Here is a 24,824-nt window from a genome sequence, read left to right on the forward strand (position 1 = left end):
TTATTTTTAGCTCACATGAAACAAATCACGCCTTAAATAAGGAGTTAAATAAATATGTGAAAAATATATCCTCTAATATACATAATGGGAACGTTAGTTGACTTTTCTTACACTAACCATTCTGTACGACCACGACCACTCTGACAAGAGTGTAACGCATAAGAAGAAGAAGTTGACTTTTACTTATTAATATTACCAATCAGAATATTCCGTAGGCTCGCCTTGCTTTTCGTCAAAAATTCGCATTAGCTGCAATTTTTGATTTTGAAATTGAACCAAAATGTAAATAATTGCAATATATTTCTTGCACCTTAGCTTAACGAACACATCTTATTTCTAAAAAAAATATTAAAAAAAAGCTAGAGTAGGCATTAATAAAAATTCCTTCCTGTTTTTACAAATAGCCTAAATTCTCTTTCAATTTTTGCTCTCAGAATTTGGAAAGCTTATTTTCGGCACCTCACATAAATTCTGAACTTAGGCGACTCAACGGAAATTACAGTTATTTCTCGTTCAAGCAGATACGGTATTATAAATCCTTACTTTGCTTGTATACCCCGTAATATCGCGACTTGTTTAATCTACTCCGGATAAAAAATATAATACACACCGATAAACTCTAATAAATGTAGTTCAGTATTAATTTAACATTATTTCGCTCCCAGAAGCTGAATTAACAAGAATGAATATTTTGTAGTTAAATACAAAGAATAAACAAGTGTTATATTATTTGGTGTAAATATAAAGTGAATTTGTATTATGTGGTATGTTGTGATGTGATGTACCTTAAAGAATACGTTTAGTTTGAGAATCTAAATTCTTAAGTATTCAAACTTATATGTTATTTTTGTCCACAAATTCTTAGAGTACATATTTTACATAGTGATATATATAGATTATTCTAATGTAGTGTGTCTTTGTTGAGGTATATAATATATCAGTGATTAAATAAATCAAAATTCTTCCGATTCTTATATGTCACTTGGCTCAGAAATCATCTTATGAGGTAGTCGTTTACATCACAAAAAGTCAATCGAAGTACCGATCGCTCATAATACGCTTCATCCACGGCACATACCCCGCAGTCCTGGTATATATGCCATACTTCCCCCTCTTCCCGCAGCCGTCCCCAAAGCTCGTTATGCCCTGCGGACAAAAACGCTAATTTAAAGTATCAGTAAATTATTTTTAATTCGCAAAGCCGACAATCAATTTCAATTCACTGGGTTCATTTTGTTGGATAATAATGACTTACAACAGGAATCTTCGGGCTGTTTTCGTTGGGAATAATTGAGGAAAATGATGTTTTCAAAGGGAACAAACATTCCCTAAGTGTAATATTAAATTATAAAATCGACTACATTGAATCTTTAATTTTGATGTATCACGGACTAATAAAAAATCACTTGTATTTTCTGCTGCCTACTATCTGCCTACGTTATTCAAAAAGCTGCGTCGTCCATCACACGCTGTCAATGGAAAGGCTCGCTTTTTATGTCTACTACACATTTGCGCACCCCAAATTATATTTAGAACAAAGTTATTTTCATAACACTGACTGACTTCATTAAAAAATCTACAGAATGTTATATTATAAATAGGTTCACATAAATTTCAGAAAATTAACACCTTATCCTCAAATACTACTACTAGCTTTATCTCTATCCTCACAAGATTTAAAACATTTATAGTTTTTTACAATATCCAAAGAAAGATAGCAAAACTAATTTTTCAAGCTAAACTTCAAATTTGGTATTACCTGGTCTAGACTCGGAAAGGATTTTCCATGGCAAGGTAAATTAACGAGTTTATTCACATTACGCAAGCAGAGCGGCGAACCTACTCTTGTAAATAATAAGAAACGTACCTGTAAATAATATCTCATGTTATTATCCCGGCACAACAGCGGGCCGCCCGAGTCTCCTGCGCAAGAGTCCCTTCTTCCGCGACCCGCGCACACCATGTTGTCGGTGATAGCGTACTGCCAGTATGAACGTCTGCACACACCTTGCTGAATAGTAGACACCTTTGGAAAACCATTTCTTTATTCTCCCTATCATAGAAAACTTATCCATGCAGTAGGTGGATCGACATATTCCCATGGTGGGACAACTAAGCTCATTTCGTTAGTACTTATATCTACTATATATAGTCCCACTGGACTACTGGGACAAAAGCATCTCACTTGTCCCACCATAAGACAACACCATCAGATTAGTAAGATTGACCAAAATTGTCATTCGTTTTGTTTTCATATATTGTATAATTCTGGATATTAACGTTAAAACGAACAAAAACTTTAGTATTATTATTTTACTTAAAACTAGCGACCCGCCCCGGCTTCGCACGGATGCACAGCCGATACTAAATATGTCTCTATTAGAACTAACTAAAGGACCGCCCGCAAAGCGGCTAAGTCTTGCTCCCGGCAAAAGTGTCACTTCTGCCTGCAGTCCCGCAGTGCAACCTGTTGTTTTAGGATACATAACAAAATTATTATAGAGCTTCTCTATAAATTTCACCACAACTTCAAAACCAAACGTCCAATTTTAATCATTCAAAGACCAAATATTATCTACATAAACTGTACTTATTGATGAAATTATTTATTTTGATAAGGATTAATAGCATGAGTAAAAAAAACGCGTTTAAATGTAGACCAAAAAAATTCAAGTTTTTTAAATAAAAATGTGGTTGTTGTGCCTCACTCGACATAGATAGGTATAGTGTGTCGCGGACTTTTTTGTAGATATTTATAAGATCTACAATTAATTAAAACATTTTACGGCTCTATCTTTTGTAGTTTAGGCAGCGTACGCAAAATAAGTAACTTTTTGGTTGATTTTTTCAGTTTGTGTTCGAAAAATCCAAATATATTACGGAACCCTATTTTTTTCCAAAATAAAATATAGCCTATGTTACTCGTGGATAATGTAGCTTTCGAATGGTGAAAGAATTTTTAAAATCGGTCCAGTAGTTTTTGAGCCTATTCATTACAACCAAACAAACAAAGTTTTCCTCTTTATAATATTAGTGTAGATAAAAGAAGGCCCATAAGATTTCAGTAAGAACAATAATTAAGTATCTGCCGTCTGTCACTCTATCGGTGTTCAATTTTCTTTCGTATTACTAAACGGATTTACCGCAGTAAATATGTGGACGAATAAGTTTTACTCGCGATTAAAAAATGAGCTTTTCACTTATTGTGATTGTTTACATAACTACGTACCTCAATAATTTCGACTTCAACATTTTGTATGACGCAGCTGTATACTGTATAAATTTAACAATTCTCGACACAGCTGCGCAGAATTGTTTCATTAGTGTAATTAGTAAGAGCTTCTTTTATTCTTGTATAATTATTCATTTTACCCTCCGACTTACAAAAGGGGTAAATAAGTTTGATAGATCTTGTATTTGTCGATGGTATTGTAACATCATGAACTTATGTATTTCAATGTAATTTTTCATGTTTTTTTATTCGAATTACGCAATCGTTTATTTTATAGAGTATTGCAGAAATACATATACCTAAATAGGCCAATTTTGGTGATAGTGATATCAAATGGTATATATATTTTTTTATATTTTCCTCAAATTGCGTATCTACCTAATATATAGACAAAGGGCTTATAAATATTGATATTTCTATTGTACTATAACTTGTAAGTATTATCATCGGCTCCTAAGACACGGAATCAAAATGTACGGATTTTATCATTTCCATCCTAGTATATGTTAAAATAATTAACCTTTACCTATATTGTTTCCTTTGAAGTTACGAGGGCCAGAGTAACTTAACAGGCTGTCAAGTGACTCTTTGGAAACTTGACATTTAAATTAAGCTAGGAGCAATTAAAAGCCTCACTGATCATTAGCATTTCGAAAATAAGGTCGAGCTTACATTGAGTGATATAATTACGTTTTCTGTAAGATTTTATCGCATAATAATTTGATCTGTAGAAGGATTACTCAAAGACTTAAAATATAGTTAGACTTTTAACCTGATAACAATTTATTGATATTTTTTGGTAACAGCCGAGGTAATGGTTGTTTTTAAAAATTACCTCATTTTAGTCAGTAAAACAAGTAGAAAGTCTTCCTTTCTTTTGTTTTTTCTTCAATGAACTTCATGAAATAGTGTGAATTCCAAAATTGTATAGTTGTAACAAAATACGCACATAACGCGAACAACTTTAATCTTTTATAAAACACTGAACTCCACTGCTTAGAAGCCATCTTAGAAAACTCAAAAGAAGCGGTATCGCAATAATGCTTCCTATATAAAATCGTATAAGTTTAAGTACATAGATTTATATTTATTTTACCTGAGCTTCATGCAACACTCTAGTGCCGTGCAAGTCGGTCGCTCTTCGTTTCCCCCAGCCCAGTATAACGCAGGTAGTGTGCGGAGGCAGTGCCTGACCAGGGTCAGGGAGGCAGGCGATTCCGTGGCCTAGATCAGGTCGGGCTGGTACTGGTAACCTAAGTACAGAATAAAATAAAATATAAATGTTGAAGAAAAAGAGATTAGACCATTTAATAAAATAAAAACACCCCATACTCGTAAATACAACTTGAGAATTTTGGGAAGGTTCATAATAAATCAGTATACTGAGCGTCTAACAGACAATGCATAGCCCAAAACGCTGGGTATACAGCCTTAAAATTTGGTATGAAGGTTTCTTATGTGGTCTAGGGGAGCACTTAGAAAGTATTTTACCGAAATTCTCGCGGGAACGTAAATAAGCGAGATTTTTCGCGGGCGTCCTGTAGTGATGTGTAACTGACCACGACTGGTCTCTCAAGAGCATAAGACAAAGAGGAGAAATAAATAAAAAATAGGTCTTATTTTGGTTTATAAAATATAGATCTAAATCACAAAATGACGACGAAATGACTTGATGAAGGGGAAAAAGGACAATCGGCAGATTAATAGCACTCGTGATAAAAGATGTATCCATTGGGCGCTACCAAAAATGGTTGGTAATAAATCGGGTTTTTCGTTTTATTTTCCCGCTCACTCATAAAGCAACAGGGCAACTGTAAAGAGCGGCCAAGTGCGTGTCGAGCCAAGCGCATTGCTGCCGTTAGATGCCCAGTTTTCCCACCAGAGTAAATAAAAGTATTTTTACGAGTAACTAATACATATTTTTCTGTAATGGTACTTTTTGTAAATGATCGTGTAAATGAAATTCTGATTTAAATATGAAGAGGAAGTGTGGTTCCTGGTACCAATTATAATAGTCACTATTGTAGTAACTCCGAAAGTTTGGTTTTATGACTAAAATTGAAAATTAATACAACGATTGGTTGCCTTCGCTGAAATTGTAATTTAAATATGGCGAATCAAAAAAGTATTGAGAAAAGATCTTATTATATTACAATTAATAAATATGCAATTGAATTCGTAAAATTCAGATTTCATTTTCATTATGGCTAACATTTTCATTATGGCTAATTCCAAAAGAGACTTTGCATCTAGAAAATTAAATTCTAGGGATTAATTTAATAAAGGAATTTAAGAATTGCGCTCTACTGAATTGTATTCACATGAGTAAATTCTGCACAACATCGATTTTGCTAAGTAAGATTGGTAGGTATTGAAAAATTAATGAGCATCTGGACGTAAAGAATATGTTTGAACTATTGTACAGTTAGATCAATAAGGATATGAGGTTCTGCGGGACGTCTTTTATGTCGTCTAGCAAAAACAGAATGGCGAGAAGAAAAATGGCGTCTTCTACTCGTCCAAGGTCCATCTCGAGTCAGTACGTTTCACTCAAACATTTTATTATGGTTGTAGTCAGAAATTTATTGAAATTAAAATTAGTTTTGTTAGGAATCCAGCAGACGGTTTATAAACATGGACTTCTTCTATACGATGCGCTAGCCACCTATTATAATTAAATTTTGATTTTAAATTTAAAATTTTCACTTTATCTCAATATTAATTTGAGATTCATTCGTTAAGTTAACCAGTCAAATGTGGACCTTGAGTCTTCTGAGTGTTATTGTCTAGATAAAGCATGTAGGCATGTCATACATTTTTATATATAAAAAAACGAACTAACCGTAGCATAGCAACATCATTGACCACCGTGTCGGGATCGTACTGCGGGTGTATGACGGCCTCCGTGACCCTCAACTCGACCTCGCCTCGGCCACGCGTCGTGAGGTCGTACTCTCCTAGCCTTATGTAAAGCCGCTTTCTCACACAGTGAGCCGCTGTCACCACCCACCGGAGAGATATTAATGTACCTCCGCAAAATGCTTCCTGAAAAATAAGTATTTGTGAGCAAGCGGTCCGCCACAATTGTACATACTTACATGCATAGCCTGTATCACCCATTTCATGATCGGTTAAGTATTTGATCCGATGATAAGCACTAACAAACAAACTGAGTTACAAAATTGACCTCTTTATTATATTACTATAGTACAAATAGCTAACTTTCTGTTAAACTGAAATTTAAATTTTTCCCTTTTCTCTCCTTTAAAAGGACGTATGACCTTTCCAAGGTCTAAAATATATTTGTACCAAGTTTCATAAAAATCGATTGGTTTAACTGTGCAGGGGTAACAAACTTAATTGTGCATTCTAATTTTAATTGAGACAACTACAACTTAGATGTGTGCGAGCAAAACTGCGGTATTAATAGCTAGTATTTTCTCTTTTTTTTCCTTTTAAGGAGTTGTTTGTCCGTTGCCAAATAATCTACGAAATAAGGCCAGAAAAACCCTGTTCTTTTATTTGTACATAAAACATCTCAGAAATGCCTGACACTTTTAGGTCACGTGGGATTTTTATACGGTTTATGAAGAACCTTCTTTAGGATTGTCTGTATGTAGCAGTCATTTTATTCGGAATATTTTAGAAGTATTGAATGAATCGTAACGATGTATAATTTTAAAAGATTAGCAATGCTTTTAAGCATAGGTATAACACCACTATACATAAGCATAACCTATATATAACATACACCTATATGTATATAAGCATAAGTACCTATTTTTTTTTAATCAAAGCTTTGCGTGATATTGTCAAAAACTTCTTTCTTTTTCATATACAGGTTGTTCTCGAACCGTTTATCTCTTTGCTTCTAATGAAACTAAAAGTCTAAAGCTTTAGAAAATTAACTTGAAGATTTATGTATTGGAAATTTTCCACATTAACCTAAACTATCTGATAGCAGCTTACCTATGCTACTTACCACGAAAAATAAAAGTGTGAAAAGCTTCTTTAAATAAACGTGTGAATGAAAGTTATAACTTAGTTACGATATACTAGTTTGCCAATTCATTTCCCATGTTGAGTGAACAAATACAACGAAAGCACTACGGCACGCCTAAATGGGAACGGGTACTTAATACGTTCAAACATTTGCTCTATCTAGTACGAGTATTAGAGAATTAATGGGAATATTCGCCAGACTACTATAAATTACTCATTTTATCCGCTTGCTGTTCAAACTTCGAGTCAAACGAACACTTTGACTAAACGATAGTAACTTCGCCTAATAATATGATATAATAGTTTGCTCTTTTGTCTCCAAGTGTACAATTTTAAAACGGTTTGCGTTAAACGCACGTGAATTTCCAAGTAACTAAATTTTAATTACAAAGGTTATTTTGACTGTAGACTATCAACATTAGAGAAAGAATCTTGGTTAAAAAATATTTGATTACAACGAAATAGTAATCTAAGACTTTGTGACATTGACAATGCTGGTAGAACCTATCATAAAATTTAGTAGGTACTTCATTTCATGTACCCTAAACGCCTGTAAAATTTAATATGCCATTCTAAAGTCTGCGTTGGTCTCTGGTCTTGTTAAAATTTAAAGGCTTAGATAGATCATAGCTTCAAAGGTAGATACAATTGTGAAGGATAATTTTGTCTTGTTCGAAATTGTTTTCGTACGGAAAACAAATAAATTGTGCTTCTCTCGTACTAAACAAAACAAACAACGATCAACAATTTGGGTGAAACATCGGCCAGCGAGAAAATTGGCCGAACTGTGCACAACACATAATGCAGTTAGTAGGCATATTACGAGAAAATCAATGTTTAGAGGTATAAATTGGCAGTTATTATTTAACTTTGACTATATGAATATCGTATAATGATAATTTATGCAAGCGCCGTGGCGTTTCTCAACTGTCATAAACTTTTGTTTATAGCCATTTAGGTCGGTCGTTTTTGTATTATGATACCCGTCGTATCGTAAATAACAACTTGAGATGCATTATAAAAAACAATAAAAGCAGCTCTTGAATTTCAAATAACTCTTACTTTCTTTTCGGCTCAACAGTAAAATACTAAAGAAGGTGAAGCGTAAAGATCTGGCATAAAGATGGTTAATGCTTATTTAATCTATCACTTTCATTAAAGTAGCCTTCTTGGCTATTTTACTGACTATAGGTACTATTAAATTAACTGCGCATATTCTTTCCTAGTAGCTATTTATTTATTTACGAATCCCTTTTCCTGTAGCAAAATTAAAGACAGACAGGGGAGCATCAATCCACTTAACCTCGGTCGGCTTCGTGAATCTTTTGAATGCCGTAAATAAAATAAACCGCTTCTTTCAAATTCTTGTTCATCAGTTTGTGATAAAAAAGATATCCATTTTAATTAATATAACAATAATAGAACCTGAAACAAAAGTTCGCGAGCGAGATTCCATAGGTAGATACACCCGATGAGAACAAAAACCCTCGACTGGCGTCCAAATCACAAAGGGGAGATTTGCGGTTTGTTGTAATCTTTTTTCTGGGTGGATCATTTTTAGACTTTAATATGAGAGACAGACCAATTTATTTGACGTATTTTAATGTTTATTAGCCTTTTAATCTCTGGACTAGCTTTGTCAAGTAGAAATATGTAACTCGGTATATAAGAACGGGAAACAAAGAATTTTTATGAATTATTTTATATAAAAATGTACTTGACGTATTAGCGTAATGACACACAATTTGAGCTATGCATCAATATGACAACTTTTAATAACGCTTCTGAATAATAAATCTATCTTTCTCTCTTCTTCGCTTGTGCTTCAATCGTACGCCCAGCCATTACGTTTCGGGGCCTCCGATTCGAAAAAATACATACCTTATACCGGTTGAGCACAGCGACCTGCCACGGCCACTTGCCAGGTATGGTGGGTCTCCCACCTATAATTCTGACCATCTGCTGCATTCTCGCTCGCATCCTCATTGCAGGAGATCCTCGGATTCGTCCAATTTTCCCACATGGCGGCATCGTGGTTCTAGATACCCTTGTGTCTTCTCGGTGTAATGCTGTCACTGGACGTGGCATCGTTTCTACTACGCTATACCCTGAAATTTTGGGAATTTTATGTAAACAATAGCGGCCCACCACGACTTCGCCCGTAGAACATTTTTAAAAGTTTTTAAAACTCGCAGATAACTTTATAATTGTGCAAAATAATTTAATTTTTCAGTTTCAGTATTTCGAAAGATTAGCCTTTACAAGCAATTAATAATTTACCTATTTATATTAGAAGTCTTTCATTACTAACTAAAAAGTCAAAGCGATATTTTGGATAAAAATGTTCACCAGGTGATCATTAGTTGATGACTATGAAAGATGAGTAGGTCCGTAAGTAATCAGTACATGTAGCTAGTTATTGTGCAAACGAGTTTGATTCAGTTGAATGAGGAACACGTGAGCAAAGAACCATTAAATCAAAATTGAGGAAAACTGTGTATAATTTACTCATTAAAGTTTAAAGGAGTTGGTTTGTTATTACAAATACGTATATACGAACTTTGAGAATCTAAAGCAAACTTTTAGAATGTGTTTATTTCAACGTTGTAAAATTAACATACATGCATGCACATAATCACGCATATATCCCCTGCGGAGTACAAAGAACAAAGAGTCGCCTTTTAAACGTGTAAACAATATTTCTATTCATTTTCAATAGGAAATTAGACTGAAACAATAAAATTATTATAAAAAAACTTAAGTTACTACCTATATACATATGCAAAAATGTATTATATACTTTGACACATTTTTCTTAATATTATTTATCTAAAAATTCATCCAATTTTATTGAAAAATATAGCGAGAATGTTTGTAGATTTAGGATTTGTTTCCTACGAGACAGGCTGTTTTCTGTTATATTTACTTTTGTCTGTCCCTTTTATTGGGTTTCTATTAATATAAAAAAATGTATTTAACTTATGTATGCTTTTCCAAAATCTGAGAAAGAAGTTTGTTGTTAATTAAACTCTAATAGACAAAATCTTTGCAATACACTAGGTATATCTCTCGTTATTTTATTCTCGATTTCATTCTCAACTATTGCCCTCAAATCTTGGAACTCGAGCATGACATGCACGGGTTTCAGTTTGCAGATCTGTTCACAGTATGCATTTGTAATACTTTGTATACTGTAAACATATTAATCTAGGTATATGTTAATTATTATACTTGTAAAAAGCATTATAACGTTATTTACATGCAAAATAAGTTTATTTAACGAGTCTTTTGTTATAGGCACAAAATACAATGTAGAATTTGTTAGCTAAGTACCTATGTGAAAGATCACCTGGGTCCTTTCTCTTCTGCATCCTACCGCGGATCCAATGTTGACAGAAACTACCTTCCAAGTAGCAGTAAGCGGATTGCCTCAAAACTTTCTTCCCACAAAGAACCGGCCTTTGACAAAATCTGATGAAGACAAAAAAATAAAATAACTTTCTTTGAAGGCAGTAAAAATACAACACAATGATGCCTAACATTTTCATTCAAAATCATAAAATATTTTTTGAACAAAGAAAGTTCATGCACTTATAGCAACCTTTGACTTTACTTGTATGTCTTCGTAGGCCACGCGGCGTATATAAAAATAAAAAAAACCTATAATTATTGTTGTACCGAAGTTGACCCTAGGTGAACCACCTTGGTGTTCCACGGGTCAGAAAGGATTAAGTCAAGGCAGAGTTCTATCTGGTGATAAATTTATTAATTCATGAGAAAAAGTATTCGATTTACATTTTCCTTCAAATAGGAATATTGAACCAGCTTTTTGATTCAATAAAAAAGCAGCAAATAATATTCCTTAGAACTCCGTACCTTCGTCTAACAGTAGTGCATTTCTTTGAACAGGGGCTCCACGAAGTCCACGGAGAGAAACCACGAAATCTTTTCTGAACTTCGTTTGAATTCATTTGGCGTCGCATCTGACAAAAGAAAATCATTTTTTTATTAATTAATGAACTTAATTCATACAAGACATACAATACAAACTTAACAATTGCTTAAATCTTTCGGGGCTGCCAGATCGCCCTGTCCACTCCGAAAGTTATGTCAAATGCCGAATTATATGTGATATTTGTCGAAATTTGTTTGGATAGAAATTAAAACTGCACTTTCTTAAATAACTCACTAAACTCATATTTTAAGTATTTGGTTTATACATTAGGTATTAATTATCCATGACATTATTAAAAGTGTACTAAATTAGATACATTCACTATTGTAACATGTAACATGCGCGATTCTCTCTGTTCAAATATTTTTTTCAGTATTCTATTTCTGTACTTTTTTTATTAGTGGCCAGCAGTACCACTTCCAAATTATTGTACAAGTTGTAAGACGCAAAGACTAATTTAGCTGGATGACATAAAATATGAAACATCGAACAATCAAAGTTGGGAGTAATAAAAAGATCTCAAGGTCCCTTTGCCAAATCATTTCACAGTATGTATGGAAAATATCACAAACGACTCAATATTAAACTTAAGCCATTCCAGACAGAATCTCACAATGTTTACACGAGAATACATTCTATCTAGTCTGTAGAGTTGAGTGAACGGGGCAAAGTTCATAAGTAAAGAGAAATCTGTTAAGAATATATTTATACTTACTTCTGTTTAGTTTATAGAATCAAATAAACAGCGATCTTTACGTTTACACATTAAAATAACTTTAAACAACATAGGTTTCTAAATTCAAAGAAAATACATCTGCTGTTTACGCGAATAATTAATTATAATTTACCTTTCATTTAAATTCAAGAATCGTCTTATTCCAAAATCCTTGGAAGCTTGGTCAGAATATGAAATAAGTCTTTCGCAGCGGAAGAGTAATCATGTCGATGTGTAACACTTTATATACTTTTAAGAGATAAGTGTGATAAGCCAAATGTTAAGGTAGGTATTTTATGAAGGTTTTAACTCTTCACAATTGAGATGCATTCCTTTTAAGCTGAATCAAATACTTACTAGGCACTTAAATAATCATAAACAGATTCCTATAGTTCTTATCCAAATCTCTATTTATTGACCTTGACTTCAAAACTTGGGTCTCATTTGTAGGTATATAAGATATACTTAGGTAAGATGGTGTGAAAATATTCGGCCATTTTTTACGTTCGTCTCCCTTTAACCCGCTGTGGAAAATTTGCAAGTTATTTGTTAGGTAGGTGTTGTTCATTATTATAGTCGGTTCTTACGACTACTTACTTACGAGGTATAATTAGATCACAAAAATAGAAACAACTTACGCCATGTATGTGCAAAACTTCTTCTCGAAAATTTCGGTGCGTTGGCCGTGTTTCGTCTTCTGCACAACTGTAAACAAATATGAGGCATCTTACTGTATTATATAAATATACGAAATTGTATCATCTCTCCGACTGTTTGTAAATATCAATGTGTTCCGTATTTAGTTCCATAATGAAACAACTCACTTTCTAAACGTTATGCTATAGTAAAGGAACTATTTATATTCCATACTAGCATTTAGTCCTGATTATGATCGGATCTTAGGTAATATTTAGGGTTCACATAAGATCAAGACCCAAGAGTATGAAGGTGGCTCTGAAAGGGAAATTTCACCCAGTTTTTCTTACATCGTGCCGTGTGGTTCCCAGCACCAATAAAAAAAAGAATAGGACCACTCCATCTCGTTCCCATGGATGTCGTAAAAGGCGACTAAGGGATAGGCTTATAAACACGGGATTCTTCTTTTAGGCGATGGGCTAGCAACCTGTCACTATTTGAATCTCAATTCCATCATAAAGCCAAACAGCTGAACGTGGCCTATCAGTCTTTTCAAGACTGTTGGCTCTGTCTACCCCGCAAGGGATATAGACGTGATTATATGTATGTATGTATTTTTCTTACAATTCTATCCCCTCACAATGAGCATCGATTAGCGATCGTAGCATTACACTTCTGTATAAATTTTTACATGGTTTCTGTATCCAAGAATCATGTCAAATACTAAATCAGCGGTCCTGTTCAGAAAAGTGGAGTCATAACGAGTAGTAATGCCAGAAGGGTGCTGATCATTTGTTTCGTGATGTGATGATGATGAGTCAGTTCAAAAGTGGAAATAAAAATAAAAAGGTAAAAATTTAATTTTCTAAATAAATACCGCCTTAATAAAAAAAACCTAAAATACTCCTGTCATCTACTGACCTTGCAATTTCAATCCGTAGCGAATCCCCGCATACATTTCGTCGTAGACAATGCCGCCGCCTAGTCTTCTTACCGTTTTGGCAAACACTCCATCGACTCCATTTCGAATATGAAGCCACGTCTATGATATGTAAACCTGAAAGACAATTTATGTGGAAAAGGCTTTATATTTTTTATTTTTGCATAGGCGCATATTATCTACAAGATTATTAGCTGTTATACGGGGCCCGTGAGAATTCCCAGGCGTTTTACTAGGTGTTACTAGGTCTCTGTGCCTAATTTTATCAAAATGGTTCTGTTTTTTTTTTTGGAATGTATTTTGTTGTTGTTTTTTTTTTTTTGTTTTAGGAAATTTTATTCATCTTTCTCTAAAGGCCAGACAGATTTGGGAGGTTTAATAAACCATATGTTTCGTCGTCGTGCTAACTAAATAAAAACATGATAATATAAATATGAGGCAAATGTGTGACTACATTAACAAAAACAACAATAAACAAAATTGAAGCTTTATCAATATAGCTAACCACGCTATATTGCCGTTAAAAGTGAATTAAAATGTTGACCTGAAATTAATTACAAAATAAAAGTAAGCATAATGTTACAGGTATGCTATATTTCGGGTCAAGTTGATAATATTTTACCTGCATCGAAACTCGTACTAGAGAGCAATTTGTGTCCTTTAGATGTATAAGTCATTTCTGGTATTCTTTCATCTCGTTCTCTCCTTTCAACTGCCTAAAAATGAAATATAATTTCAATTTTTACGTTTTTAAACGACTTCAAAACAGGACCCTAATAGAAAAAGAATAAGACCAATCCATCTCTTTCCCATGGATGTTTTGAAAGGCGACTTAGGGATAAGCTAATAAAGTTTGGATTCTTCTTATGGCGATGGGCTAAAAACCTTTCACTATTTGAATCTCAATTCTAACATTAAGCCAAACAGCTAAACGTTGCAGTCTTTTCGAGACTGTTGGGTCTTTCTACCCCGCAAGGGTTATAGACGTGTATGTATGTCAAAAAAGGATGTTCTCAATTCGATCATTTTTTATTGAATGTTTGTAACGCGATCACTCAGTAATATGGCCAATTTCGATTTTTAAGTTATTTGCAATCAGCGTTATTTCAATTTTAAAAAAAAGTATCATCAGATCTAACACAGAAGTTAAAACTAAAATAAAAGCCGCAAAATTAAAAATAATCTAACTCATTTTCACCCATTTCCACTTCCTGCACTTCTAACATAAAGTGAAGCGGAATAATGGAATTCTTGTTACCCAACCAAGTCTCTTTCAGTGCATTCCAAAAACCGTATCTTAAGCGCTTCTTAGAGGAACCAGGGACAAAATGATAGAAGCATCTTCCTTTCGCAGCTATTGATTGACGACGTGGAATTTTAATAATTTTGAAATATCTACTGTGATTCCTTCGCAGATAAAATATTTTTATTAGCGAATTTGATATCTACAAATTAAATTACAGAGATTTTGTTACATTGTTTTCGAGAAATAAGTATTTGCTATTAAAAAGGTCAATTGTGTACGTCCTCCAGACTTGACCCTTAAAAACAGCAAAAATGTATATCACATTATAGAAAGTAACAATGCATGAAGAAAATAATGGTGGGTACTTCATTAGATGGAAGAGTACCTAGTATAGAGATATTTGTATAAATATATTGTTTATCGTACAATTTACTTTTGGTTTTTTATTTAATTATTTAACTTCATTAAAAAATATGTGGGTCTTAGGTTTCTCAAAAACTGTTACTGCCAACACTCATAAATGGAAAAAAATGGTAGTTTATTTGTTTGTTTTGTCTCTTCACGCATTATCTAAATTTTGCGTATATATATATATAATATATATGTGTATATTAATAACAGTCTGGAGAGGACATACTTTTCATGCCAAAACTATATTTAACGTGGGATTTGCAAAAAAAAAACTATAATTATTTTGTAGGTGGCGCTAAATTCCAAAGCTTCGGGTAAACGCTAGTATAATACAAAGTATACCACTTCCATACACCAGTTTCCTAAATGAATGAAACTCATTCAGGAAACGTTATCAAAAAGACAACGTAACCTTGATGCAATCATTCAAGTGATTCATGACATGATACACGCCACCTTTATTGAATAGAACATAACAATTCGATTCCCATTCAGATATCTAGGTCGATCCTTTTAAAAATCCTATAGTTTCGGCACAATACTGGATGAGTTGCAGTCAGTCGATAAAGAAAGACATATTTCAATTTGGCTGTAAGCCAGACTTTTTTATAGGAACAGTTCATTGTCAGTTGCAATTTCGGCTACGATAGACTTAATTCCGATTTCGTGTCGTTTGATGCATCTATTCAAGGGACGGAAATTGGGTTTTTAGTTGCAGCCATTGAATTATCATTTGTGGACTATTTTATGTAAATGCAAGTTAAAACACAACACTGAAATTTATTTGAGATACAAAATTGTGTCCGTATATATTAGTACCTATTAATGTTCCGCTCTATTGGTTAACTAGTATAATACCTTATATGCGGCTCCGAATTTTTTTCATAAAAAATATTTATCTTTTCTTTGGATGTCGTAAAAGGCGACTAAAACCACAATCTCATGTGGGTAAGGTTACCATGCAAAGGTTCCGTAAGTCAGACAGGAGTCGCTTCGTGTAAAAACATGACTTACCCAATCTAGGATAATGGGCTAAAGGCGTTCCCCCGGCTCCTCTCCATTTATATTATACCATATATTACCTCAATTCAGAAAGAATTAAATGAGAGAGAGTATTTTTTTTATTTCTTACCTGTATAGCAAATATAGTTAAAATAGAAACAGTAATAACAGGAACATGACCGAACCCCTTCATGGTCTCCGGCACGGGATCCAGGCGCCATGGATACTCCGCATCTGTGATCAACAATACAAAAAATGTTTACCTCATTTATTCAATAAAAGTATTATATCAGTCTGATTCAGATACAACTTCATCATTTTGAAATTCATTTTACACGAAAAATGAATTTCAGAATGATAAATATTCTCATAAAAATTACAATTCATTCATTTACATGGCAAATTAATAAAGTATAATTTAGGTAGGTACATATACTAAAATCATTAAAAATCAGATGGACAAAGGAGAAAGAGATTTTTAAGAGATGCCCAACTGAATACAAGTTTTTTTTAATCTATCAAAATCTAAGTATCACGTTACCTTGGAGAATGAGCATTTTTTATAATAATAAATATCTACTCCCAAAAACCATAAGTAATACATAATAGTCTGCAATATAGTTACACTGATGTTTTGTAATATAGTAACAAAACAGCAGAATAAAAAGCTACATTCACACATGAATATTAAAACCTCCTAAACAATGAAAAACGAGTGTATTTCATAAAACAAGGCCTCCAAAACAGTAACAGATGGAACAAACATTCAAGAATAGATTTTCTCCTTTTTTATAACCATAGGGTAAACGAAGGGATCAACGGTTTTGCGATTTATATATATGTTTTAAATCTGTCTCATATATGTAAGAAGAAAATAGTTTTCAACTTGCGTAAACATACTTATGCTAGTAAGAAATAAAAGAATACTAAAATGCGAAAGTAAATATTGGATAAATAAAAACTGTTTTTTATTTATAATTATATAAATATTGTAGACATTGCCGAAAACAAACTAATAGCTCTAATGATGTAGACTAAGTCCATATTGATTTTTCCATGGGAGCATAGGCCCGGGCAATACCTAGTATAATCCTCATATTTTAGTATTACAGTTTTATTATATTATTTTAGTATAAAGTCCTGTTACAAAAACAAGTAAAATTTTCCGAAACTTCCGTAACTATCAAAACACAACTTTTGAAGAAATACAGTTCAAGTAGCAAGTTTGTACTGGCCCTAAGATTTATTACATTGGGGATATAGTTAGGTATGCTTGCTTTTCTCTTGAGGCATCGCAGGTTATACACACAAATTTTCATACTTGAGGAAGAAGAAGAGCTTCAAATATATTTTCTTTTGGAATCAAAGGCATTTAATAGTCCTAAGTGAAGGGTAGAATTTAATAAAGTTTAAATTTTATCAGGCAACGTAAGCAGAGGTAACAAATAAAAATCAATTTATAATATTAGTATGAATTAAGTATTTCTATAGGTATTAGTGTTGATATAAGGAAATGGTTTTTAATCATCTATCAATATACTAACCTCCTTAGTATATAATGCTACACCGACATAATATTATACCCGTCTATGTAGTACACTACCTACTTTTGATCTTCGTCTTCAACATTAAATTATAAATGAAGTAATAAAAATTTATTTAAAAAATCACCTACTCAATTGCATAAATACGTATGATGACTAATATAATATAAAACTAATTATTTTATGGATATTACATTTCCCGCTTTATCAAAAAAAAATTATTACGATCAGTAAACTTTCAACCTACACTATCGAGAAGAGGAGTGTTATATGATTGACGAATGAATTAGATTTCATTTTAACGTAAAATCGGGGGAAGCCGCTATGTTCAGCATCCTACGGCTGAAATGATGACGATTTGAAGTTCTTAAACAATCAATTAGAGAAGAAATTCCAGGCTTATGCTTTTAGTCTGTAAAACTTGTACAGAATAAACTATTAGATCCAATCTTCTTGCGTTAAACCATAGACATTAATCTAGCTAGATACTGCAATGAAATTCATCTATAAGAAAATAGGATGTAATAAAAAGTTTATTTACAACTCAGAATATTGACTATAATATTTTGTACTGCACTTAAATAATAATAAATCAACAGATATTGATAGCAACAGTTTGGAAAAAAGGTGTACAGGACATGAGTTTGCCACGCGATTCACCTAGAGCACATGACCTAGACTCGCGGAGTCTAGTATATTCACGATTGTGCGTCTTACCTTATAAGTACCGATGGTTATAAGAGACAATGCCCCAAGAACAATGCAATTAGTGAGTACCATATTAATAGCTGTATGCACTCAAATGTCTTAGCTATGTCGACATTGTTACGAGAAATAACATGGACAAATCTTACAACGTATTTGGTGATGGAGGTCGGGTGTGATTGCTTCTGACTAAACTTGAGAATTTTGGTCATATAAAATCTCTTTACTTGAGGAATAAGGTTATCTCGAAAAAATATGGATATTTCCTCATTATGTACGTAAATATAGTTCTATTCTGACCTTTGTTTTAGAACTTATTAAATAAAACTTTTGTTTTCTTATTTTGTAATAAGTATATCCATGCAACTTGAAGTAAAATATAACACGAACTATTTCTGTTACCTTTTTGATTTTCGCTAAATTTTTAAAATAAACCTGTACAAAAACATCGATGTAGAGTGCTTAAGATATCTAACAAGGGTAACATTATTTTTCTCTGACTCCACACCATGGTATACTTATTTCTTGGCTCGATTCCTAGGAGACAGTTTTGTGATAATTTATTTGGTAAAGTTACGAGTATACCATTCGGAAGGCCTTGTAATAAATTTAAAAAAAATCTTGAATTCATGGCTACATAGATACAAGTACATTTGTCAACAGATTTTTTTTCACAATCATAAAATTGTTTTAAACTTAGAGGAGTGAGACTTTCCAAGAAGAAGATAAAACGCCAACATTAGCCTATTTACATACATTCCGTTTTAAAATGGCAATGATTATTGTAAAAATTTATCTTATGACGGCGAAAATGGTTTTTCTTTCTATTTTATTCAAATATACGTAAATACACAATTTGTAGAAAAAAATTTTTGTTAATACTTGCAATATTGCTTCACAACTAACCCTAAGCAGATAACCCCGAGTAGTAGATTTTTGTGGATAATCTTTCTTGACCCTACACGAGAATACTTCCATCATTCCTTAGTAACAACATATTTTCTATCAATGTCTATAAAGATTTCATATTCGTCTACAAAGTAGGCATTCACTTTTTTCTTTTGAAGTTAGAGTATACATATATTGTATGTATGAAGAGGATGTAAGATCAAAATAGAAAATTGATATCGACGCGGGGATAACAGATTGGGATCCATATACTTAGGCACTTTTTTGATTTGACATATTTTCCTTCATGTCATCCTCACAATAATTTATTACCTATCTGATATTTTTTGAATAGAGAATTTTATTTCGTTACAGAAAAAATATTAATACTAGTATGAGCATGAAACCCACAGATCATATAAAGCCACAATAAGTCACTATATTATAAAGGTACTATTTAATTCAATATTACGATTTCTATGTGTTATGTTATTTTCAGTACCTAACTACAATACTATTGTATTATTATATATGTATTAGTTTGAAAAACAATATGTTTAAGTTTAAATCACCTCATAAGTAGTAAGTAGCTATATAAAGTGTGTAATAAGAATTACACCTAATATACATATGTAAGTCTTAAAATTTCACAGTTTGATTTGAATCCTTTTTGAGGTTTTATTGACAAAATATCCTTTGAATGTGAAACTGTTTAATCCGAATATTATGTAAATGAATATTTGCCTTGATGATTCCACTTTAGATTTCAGTCTGTGTATCAACACAACACTGATTAAAACAGAAATGCTTACGAAAATTAATTCCCAATTTGTTTACCAACGAAGAAATACTTAAACACACAGATTTAATTTTGACAGATTAGATTGACTGTCACTATGTCTGAATCCCAATTCCATCGAGCTATATGTGACCTTCGAGTCTCGTAACTATTGGCTCTGTTAACCCCGTAAGGGAAAAACCCCGTATGTGTGTGTGCAAACCCACTATAATAGACGAGCACTGAAATTGAATGGATGAATTCAATGCAAGTCCGTTACTCGACGTTTATCGTAAGAAATGTAAGGTGGGGTTCCTGCAGACAGTGATCCATATCCCATCATATGCCAATAGTCGTAAATCACACGCACTTGCCGGATATCGACCGTGTGCCCCTGCCCTATAGACCTAGTCGGGCTGCCATACCGCCACACATCATTGAACATATACATACAACTGTGAAGGCCCGTGCTTTGCCGAAATATTAAAGAGATTTGTATAGGACTAGTGTACGGCAGCGGAAAACGAAATCCCGTTTATTTCCATTGGAATTTTATAAAGATGAGATGAACCTATAACGCCAAATATTCCTATAGGTATACCAAATACAAATCCTTAGACCCAGCAGTTTGGACTGTGCGTTGATATGTCAGTTAGTGTCGTCTTTTTATACATACATATAATTAGTCTATATCGATTGAGATTCAAACAGTGACAGGTTGCTAGCGCATCGCCTTAATGAAGAATCCCAAGTTGTCATTAGTTTTATACCAAAATATAGATATAGATTAGCCGTGGCCATCAAACTTCGTAGAATAGATTAGAGCCTTCATTTCTTCCTCATTTGGAACTAGAGAGCGCCTTCATCTCTACAATATACCTTCCTGACAAATTTCATCTTTATTGCCTTAATTGTTTTTGATATTTTGTGATCAGTGTGTGAGTGAATGAATTTTATTAGCTTTTGTATATATAATTTAGAAAATAAACTTTTCTTTAATAAAGTTATAAGTAAGTATATAATTTAAATTGTCATCATTATGTAGAACCTCTTTTTGGATACATGTAGTTAAGCAAATAAGTAAGCTAAGTACCTAATATCATTTCATTCAACATCATTGAAAGGACCAATGCTCGTACTTAATATAGCACGTATTAACCTACATGCAATCGTTCATAATTCATAGCGTCATTGTATATCATAAATTAACGGAGTCAGTTTGAAGTCCTTTAACAGGCGAAAATTAATTTATGTTCCATAAAATAGCCTAGGCAATATCACGGTTCACTAGAGGACAAGCCTATTGTTAAATAGAGTTATTTATAACCTGTTAATTCCAATTGAAATGATTTAAAGTTTGTTCGAAGATTCTTCTTCATCATATATAAAATCATTTTCAAAAGGTTGTATTGAATTTACGAAATATAATCTTATAAATAATTGGTTTTAATAGAAAAAGTAATTAAAACCTTTATATACCTTTCATAGTATTGTTTTTATACAGAAATGACTACTATTTATGTGGTCTATCTATTTTGGCTGAATTTAATTTTAAAATTCGAGCGAGATTAATTTAAAAATAGAAGTATCATATATGAATTGTCACACAAACTTTAGTAGTTACTGAAGTTAATTGAATGTGCTACTTACATTAAAATAATCCATCTAAACCGCTTTTAAGCCCAACATCGCAGTTAACTATGAAGTCTGACAATTTCTCTCGGATCACTGACCTCTCTGCAACTAATTGACAATGATTTCCCAAGGCACAGAGCATTAACGAACATCAAAGGACAGACGTTATTAAAACTGAAATTCATTCCAACGGGAATGGCTAGCTTACGTCATAACACCGCTAAATCCATACGTCGTACAATTTTATAGTCACAAAAACCTATAAGTTCAATGTCACAAGGCCACTTTTAAGGGGAATCGTTATGATTTTTTTTTTAATTTTGAGAAGTCTTAATACACTTTTAATAAAATTTTATATTTGTTTATTACCATTTGTGAAAATTTTTCGATTGAACAACTGTTCCTGGAAATACTTTGTCAATAATGTACCGCGTGCCTCTCGTAATTGATACTGTAAGAGTAAAGTGATTTTAACATCGAGTCTTGATATTAAGTTATCGAGAAAATTCCGCTGAGAAATATTACAGCTTAAAGAGTCATAAGTTTATGATCGCTTACATAAGCTATGAACTGTTATAATTGTGGACTTTCTTCTTTCATAATGTATGAAGAAGTAGTGATTGAATTAATAAAAATTACAATTCATACGATATACACACGATTTTAATTTCACATTACTGTTATTAAGTCATAAGAAGTTACTGGAATTAAAAATATAATATAAAAAAAATTTGGTAATATTTAATTTCGTAAACATAAACGTTTTAAAACAAAAATGTAAAGATCTAAGTCTAAATATGTATTTCCACACTTACAGGTTTTTTAAATTGGTAAATTATTATGTCAACCAACAGCAGCTTTACAACTGAAATGTATTTGTAAGTATTTAAAGTTATTTTCTAGTCCCGTAGGAGTGAAATTTTGAAGATACGCTTGTATTCAATAAACGTATTAAAGACCGACTAGTATAGACTTCAGGACAGTATCTTATTTCCTTAGACAATTGAAAAGTTAACAATTTACTTAAGTAAGATAAGCTTCGCTAAGTAAGCTGGCGTTATAGTCCCTTTGTAGTCTGTCTTCAGTTGTGTTCATATTTTACCATTACAGTGGCCGTCAGTGGTGAAAATAAGTAAAAACAAAGTATATTTTCTGTTTCTGAGAAATTGGAAGAGTCAGAGTAAACACCGGTCTGCCTGATTATTTATGTAGTATGAGAAAGAATAACATAGCAACCCCGATCAAATAAACTATGAAAAACATTGCTAGTATAATGGCTATTCTTTCTATAGCCACTATAATTTTGATGTTTTAAGATTGCGCCCGTTTGAAACAAAATGTAATAAGTTTTTTATGTGTTTATTCAAGACAAGCTTTTGACCGTGAACTTCATATAAGTAGCGTAATCTTTATTTTTTATTATCTCAAGTTTTCAGCGACGTTAAAAAAGGAGGAGGTACTCAATATGTCTTGATATATTTTTGTATGTTACCTTCACGATTACTCACCCAATTTTTTTTAAAGGATGTTATCCCCTGTAACTATCTAGCCCTTTTATTTATCAGTCAAGATTGGATACTAAAAACTTTTGGAATTCCTCGAATTCCAGAGTTTTCTTATTCATAATTAAAAGCAAAGTTGTCGTTTTTAATGAAATTTGTGAAACGATTTATAGACATTTTCATCTGGTAGTCACAACTATATTTTCATTCAACCTAGTTGCTTTCATTTTGAAACATTGGATTTTGATGCAAGCTTCCATGCTGATCTGATAGCCAAGAAACATAGTGTAAGCCACCTACTTCTCTTCCAGTTCAGATCATTCAATCAATAAAGTCAAAGGCTTACAAACTTAGTAAAAGTATATTTGTAAACTTAGTATAACCTAAGTATATCATCAACTTAAAAAAATATTTTATCCATCCATTATCCCGAATTCTCCAATTTACTTATGTAACTAAAAATCTAATAGAAATTACAAATGTAGGTATACCTGTCAGACAAACGAATTTATATCATTGGATATCTTTATATTTTGTATGTTTTAAAAACTTAAATCTCAATAAGGTTAACTTGCAACTATGTCATAGTTACAAGCAAACCTAATTGACTAAGAACATAAAAGTCCTTTATAAAAATTATAGTACTGAATTACACCGAAACGGTATAAGTATTGATAATAAACTTAAACTACTTACAATGAAAATTTGTTGATTAGAAACTAAATTAACCTACAGATACATATCTGTATCATAAAACTTTTGGGATTGTTATCTCGATCTCAAATTGACACATGGTTTGCTATTTTTTAATGGTTGACTGGTAGAGCATACTATTAGCATTAAGTTCACCTATAGCTTTAAAGCCCAATAAAATTTTCAATAAATTGAAATTGTGATCCATTAAGCATTTCCGACTTAAATCCATTTTATTAAGCTTAAAAAAATAAAGAATTGCACTTACCTAAATTTCTACATACATACATACATATGATCACGTCTTTATCCCTTACGGGATAGACAGAGCCAACAGTCTTGAAAAGACTGATAGGCCACGTTCAGCTGCCTGGCTTAATGATAGAATTGAGATTCAAATAGTGACAGGTTATTAGCCCATCGCCTAAAGGAAGAGTCCCAAGTTTATAAGCCTATCCCTTAGTCGCCTTTTACGACATCCATGGGAACGAGATGGAGAGGTCCTATTCTTTTTTTTTATTGATGCCGGGAACCAAACGGCACATAAATTTCTATCTTTTAAAATTATAAAATGCCACTTACCTCAAAAGTAAGATATACGTTGCCAGACAATCTGCAGACGACATTCACGGCCGAATTACCATTACAATGGTAATTTACCAAACCTCGTACCTATTACCGCTGTAAGTATACGTTACTATGCGCGATTTCGGCGAAGTGTTCGCGACTACTGCGGTCCTGAAAGTGCGCCCGCGCACTAACCGCCGCGGTTTAGCAACGCCACTGATATAAAAACGCTGGATAGGCTTACATACCTATAATCACGTCTATATCCCTTGCGGGGTAGACAGAGCCAATAGTCTTGAAAAGACTGATAGGCCACCTTCACCTAGCTTAATTATAGACTTAAGATGCAAATAGTGACAGGATGGTAGCTCAT

At 32.8% G+C, this 24,824-nt stretch overlaps 1 protein-coding gene across 1 annotated transcript; it reads right to left on the reverse strand.

Annotated features, from left to right (window-relative positions):
• On the reverse strand, positions 1 to 24,611 carry LOC106132489 (chymotrypsinogen B). Its single transcript, XM_060945278.1, has 12 exons — positions 24,467 to 24,611; positions 16,270 to 16,373; positions 14,103 to 14,196; positions 13,462 to 13,597; positions 12,543 to 12,609; positions 11,111 to 11,217; positions 10,584 to 10,705; positions 9,116 to 9,342; positions 6,075 to 6,277; positions 4,329 to 4,485; positions 1,868 to 2,026; positions 1 to 1,146 (listed from the first exon to the last, which is right to left on the reverse strand). Exons 2-12 carry the CDS (start codon positions 16,330 to 16,332, stop codon positions 1,030 to 1,032), a joined length of 1,452 nt encoding a protein of 483 aa, XP_060801261.1. The 5' UTR covers positions 16,333 to 16,373; positions 24,467 to 24,611; the 3' UTR covers positions 1 to 1,029.
• Between the last annotated feature and the right edge of the window lie 213 nt (positions 24,612 to 24,824).

Source organism: Amyelois transitella, chromosome 7 (genome assembly GCF_032362555.1).
Source record: "Amyelois transitella isolate CPQ chromosome 7, ilAmyTran1.1, whole genome shotgun sequence".
NCBI classification, from domain to species: domain Eukaryota; kingdom Metazoa; phylum Arthropoda; class Insecta; order Lepidoptera; family Pyralidae; genus Amyelois; species Amyelois transitella.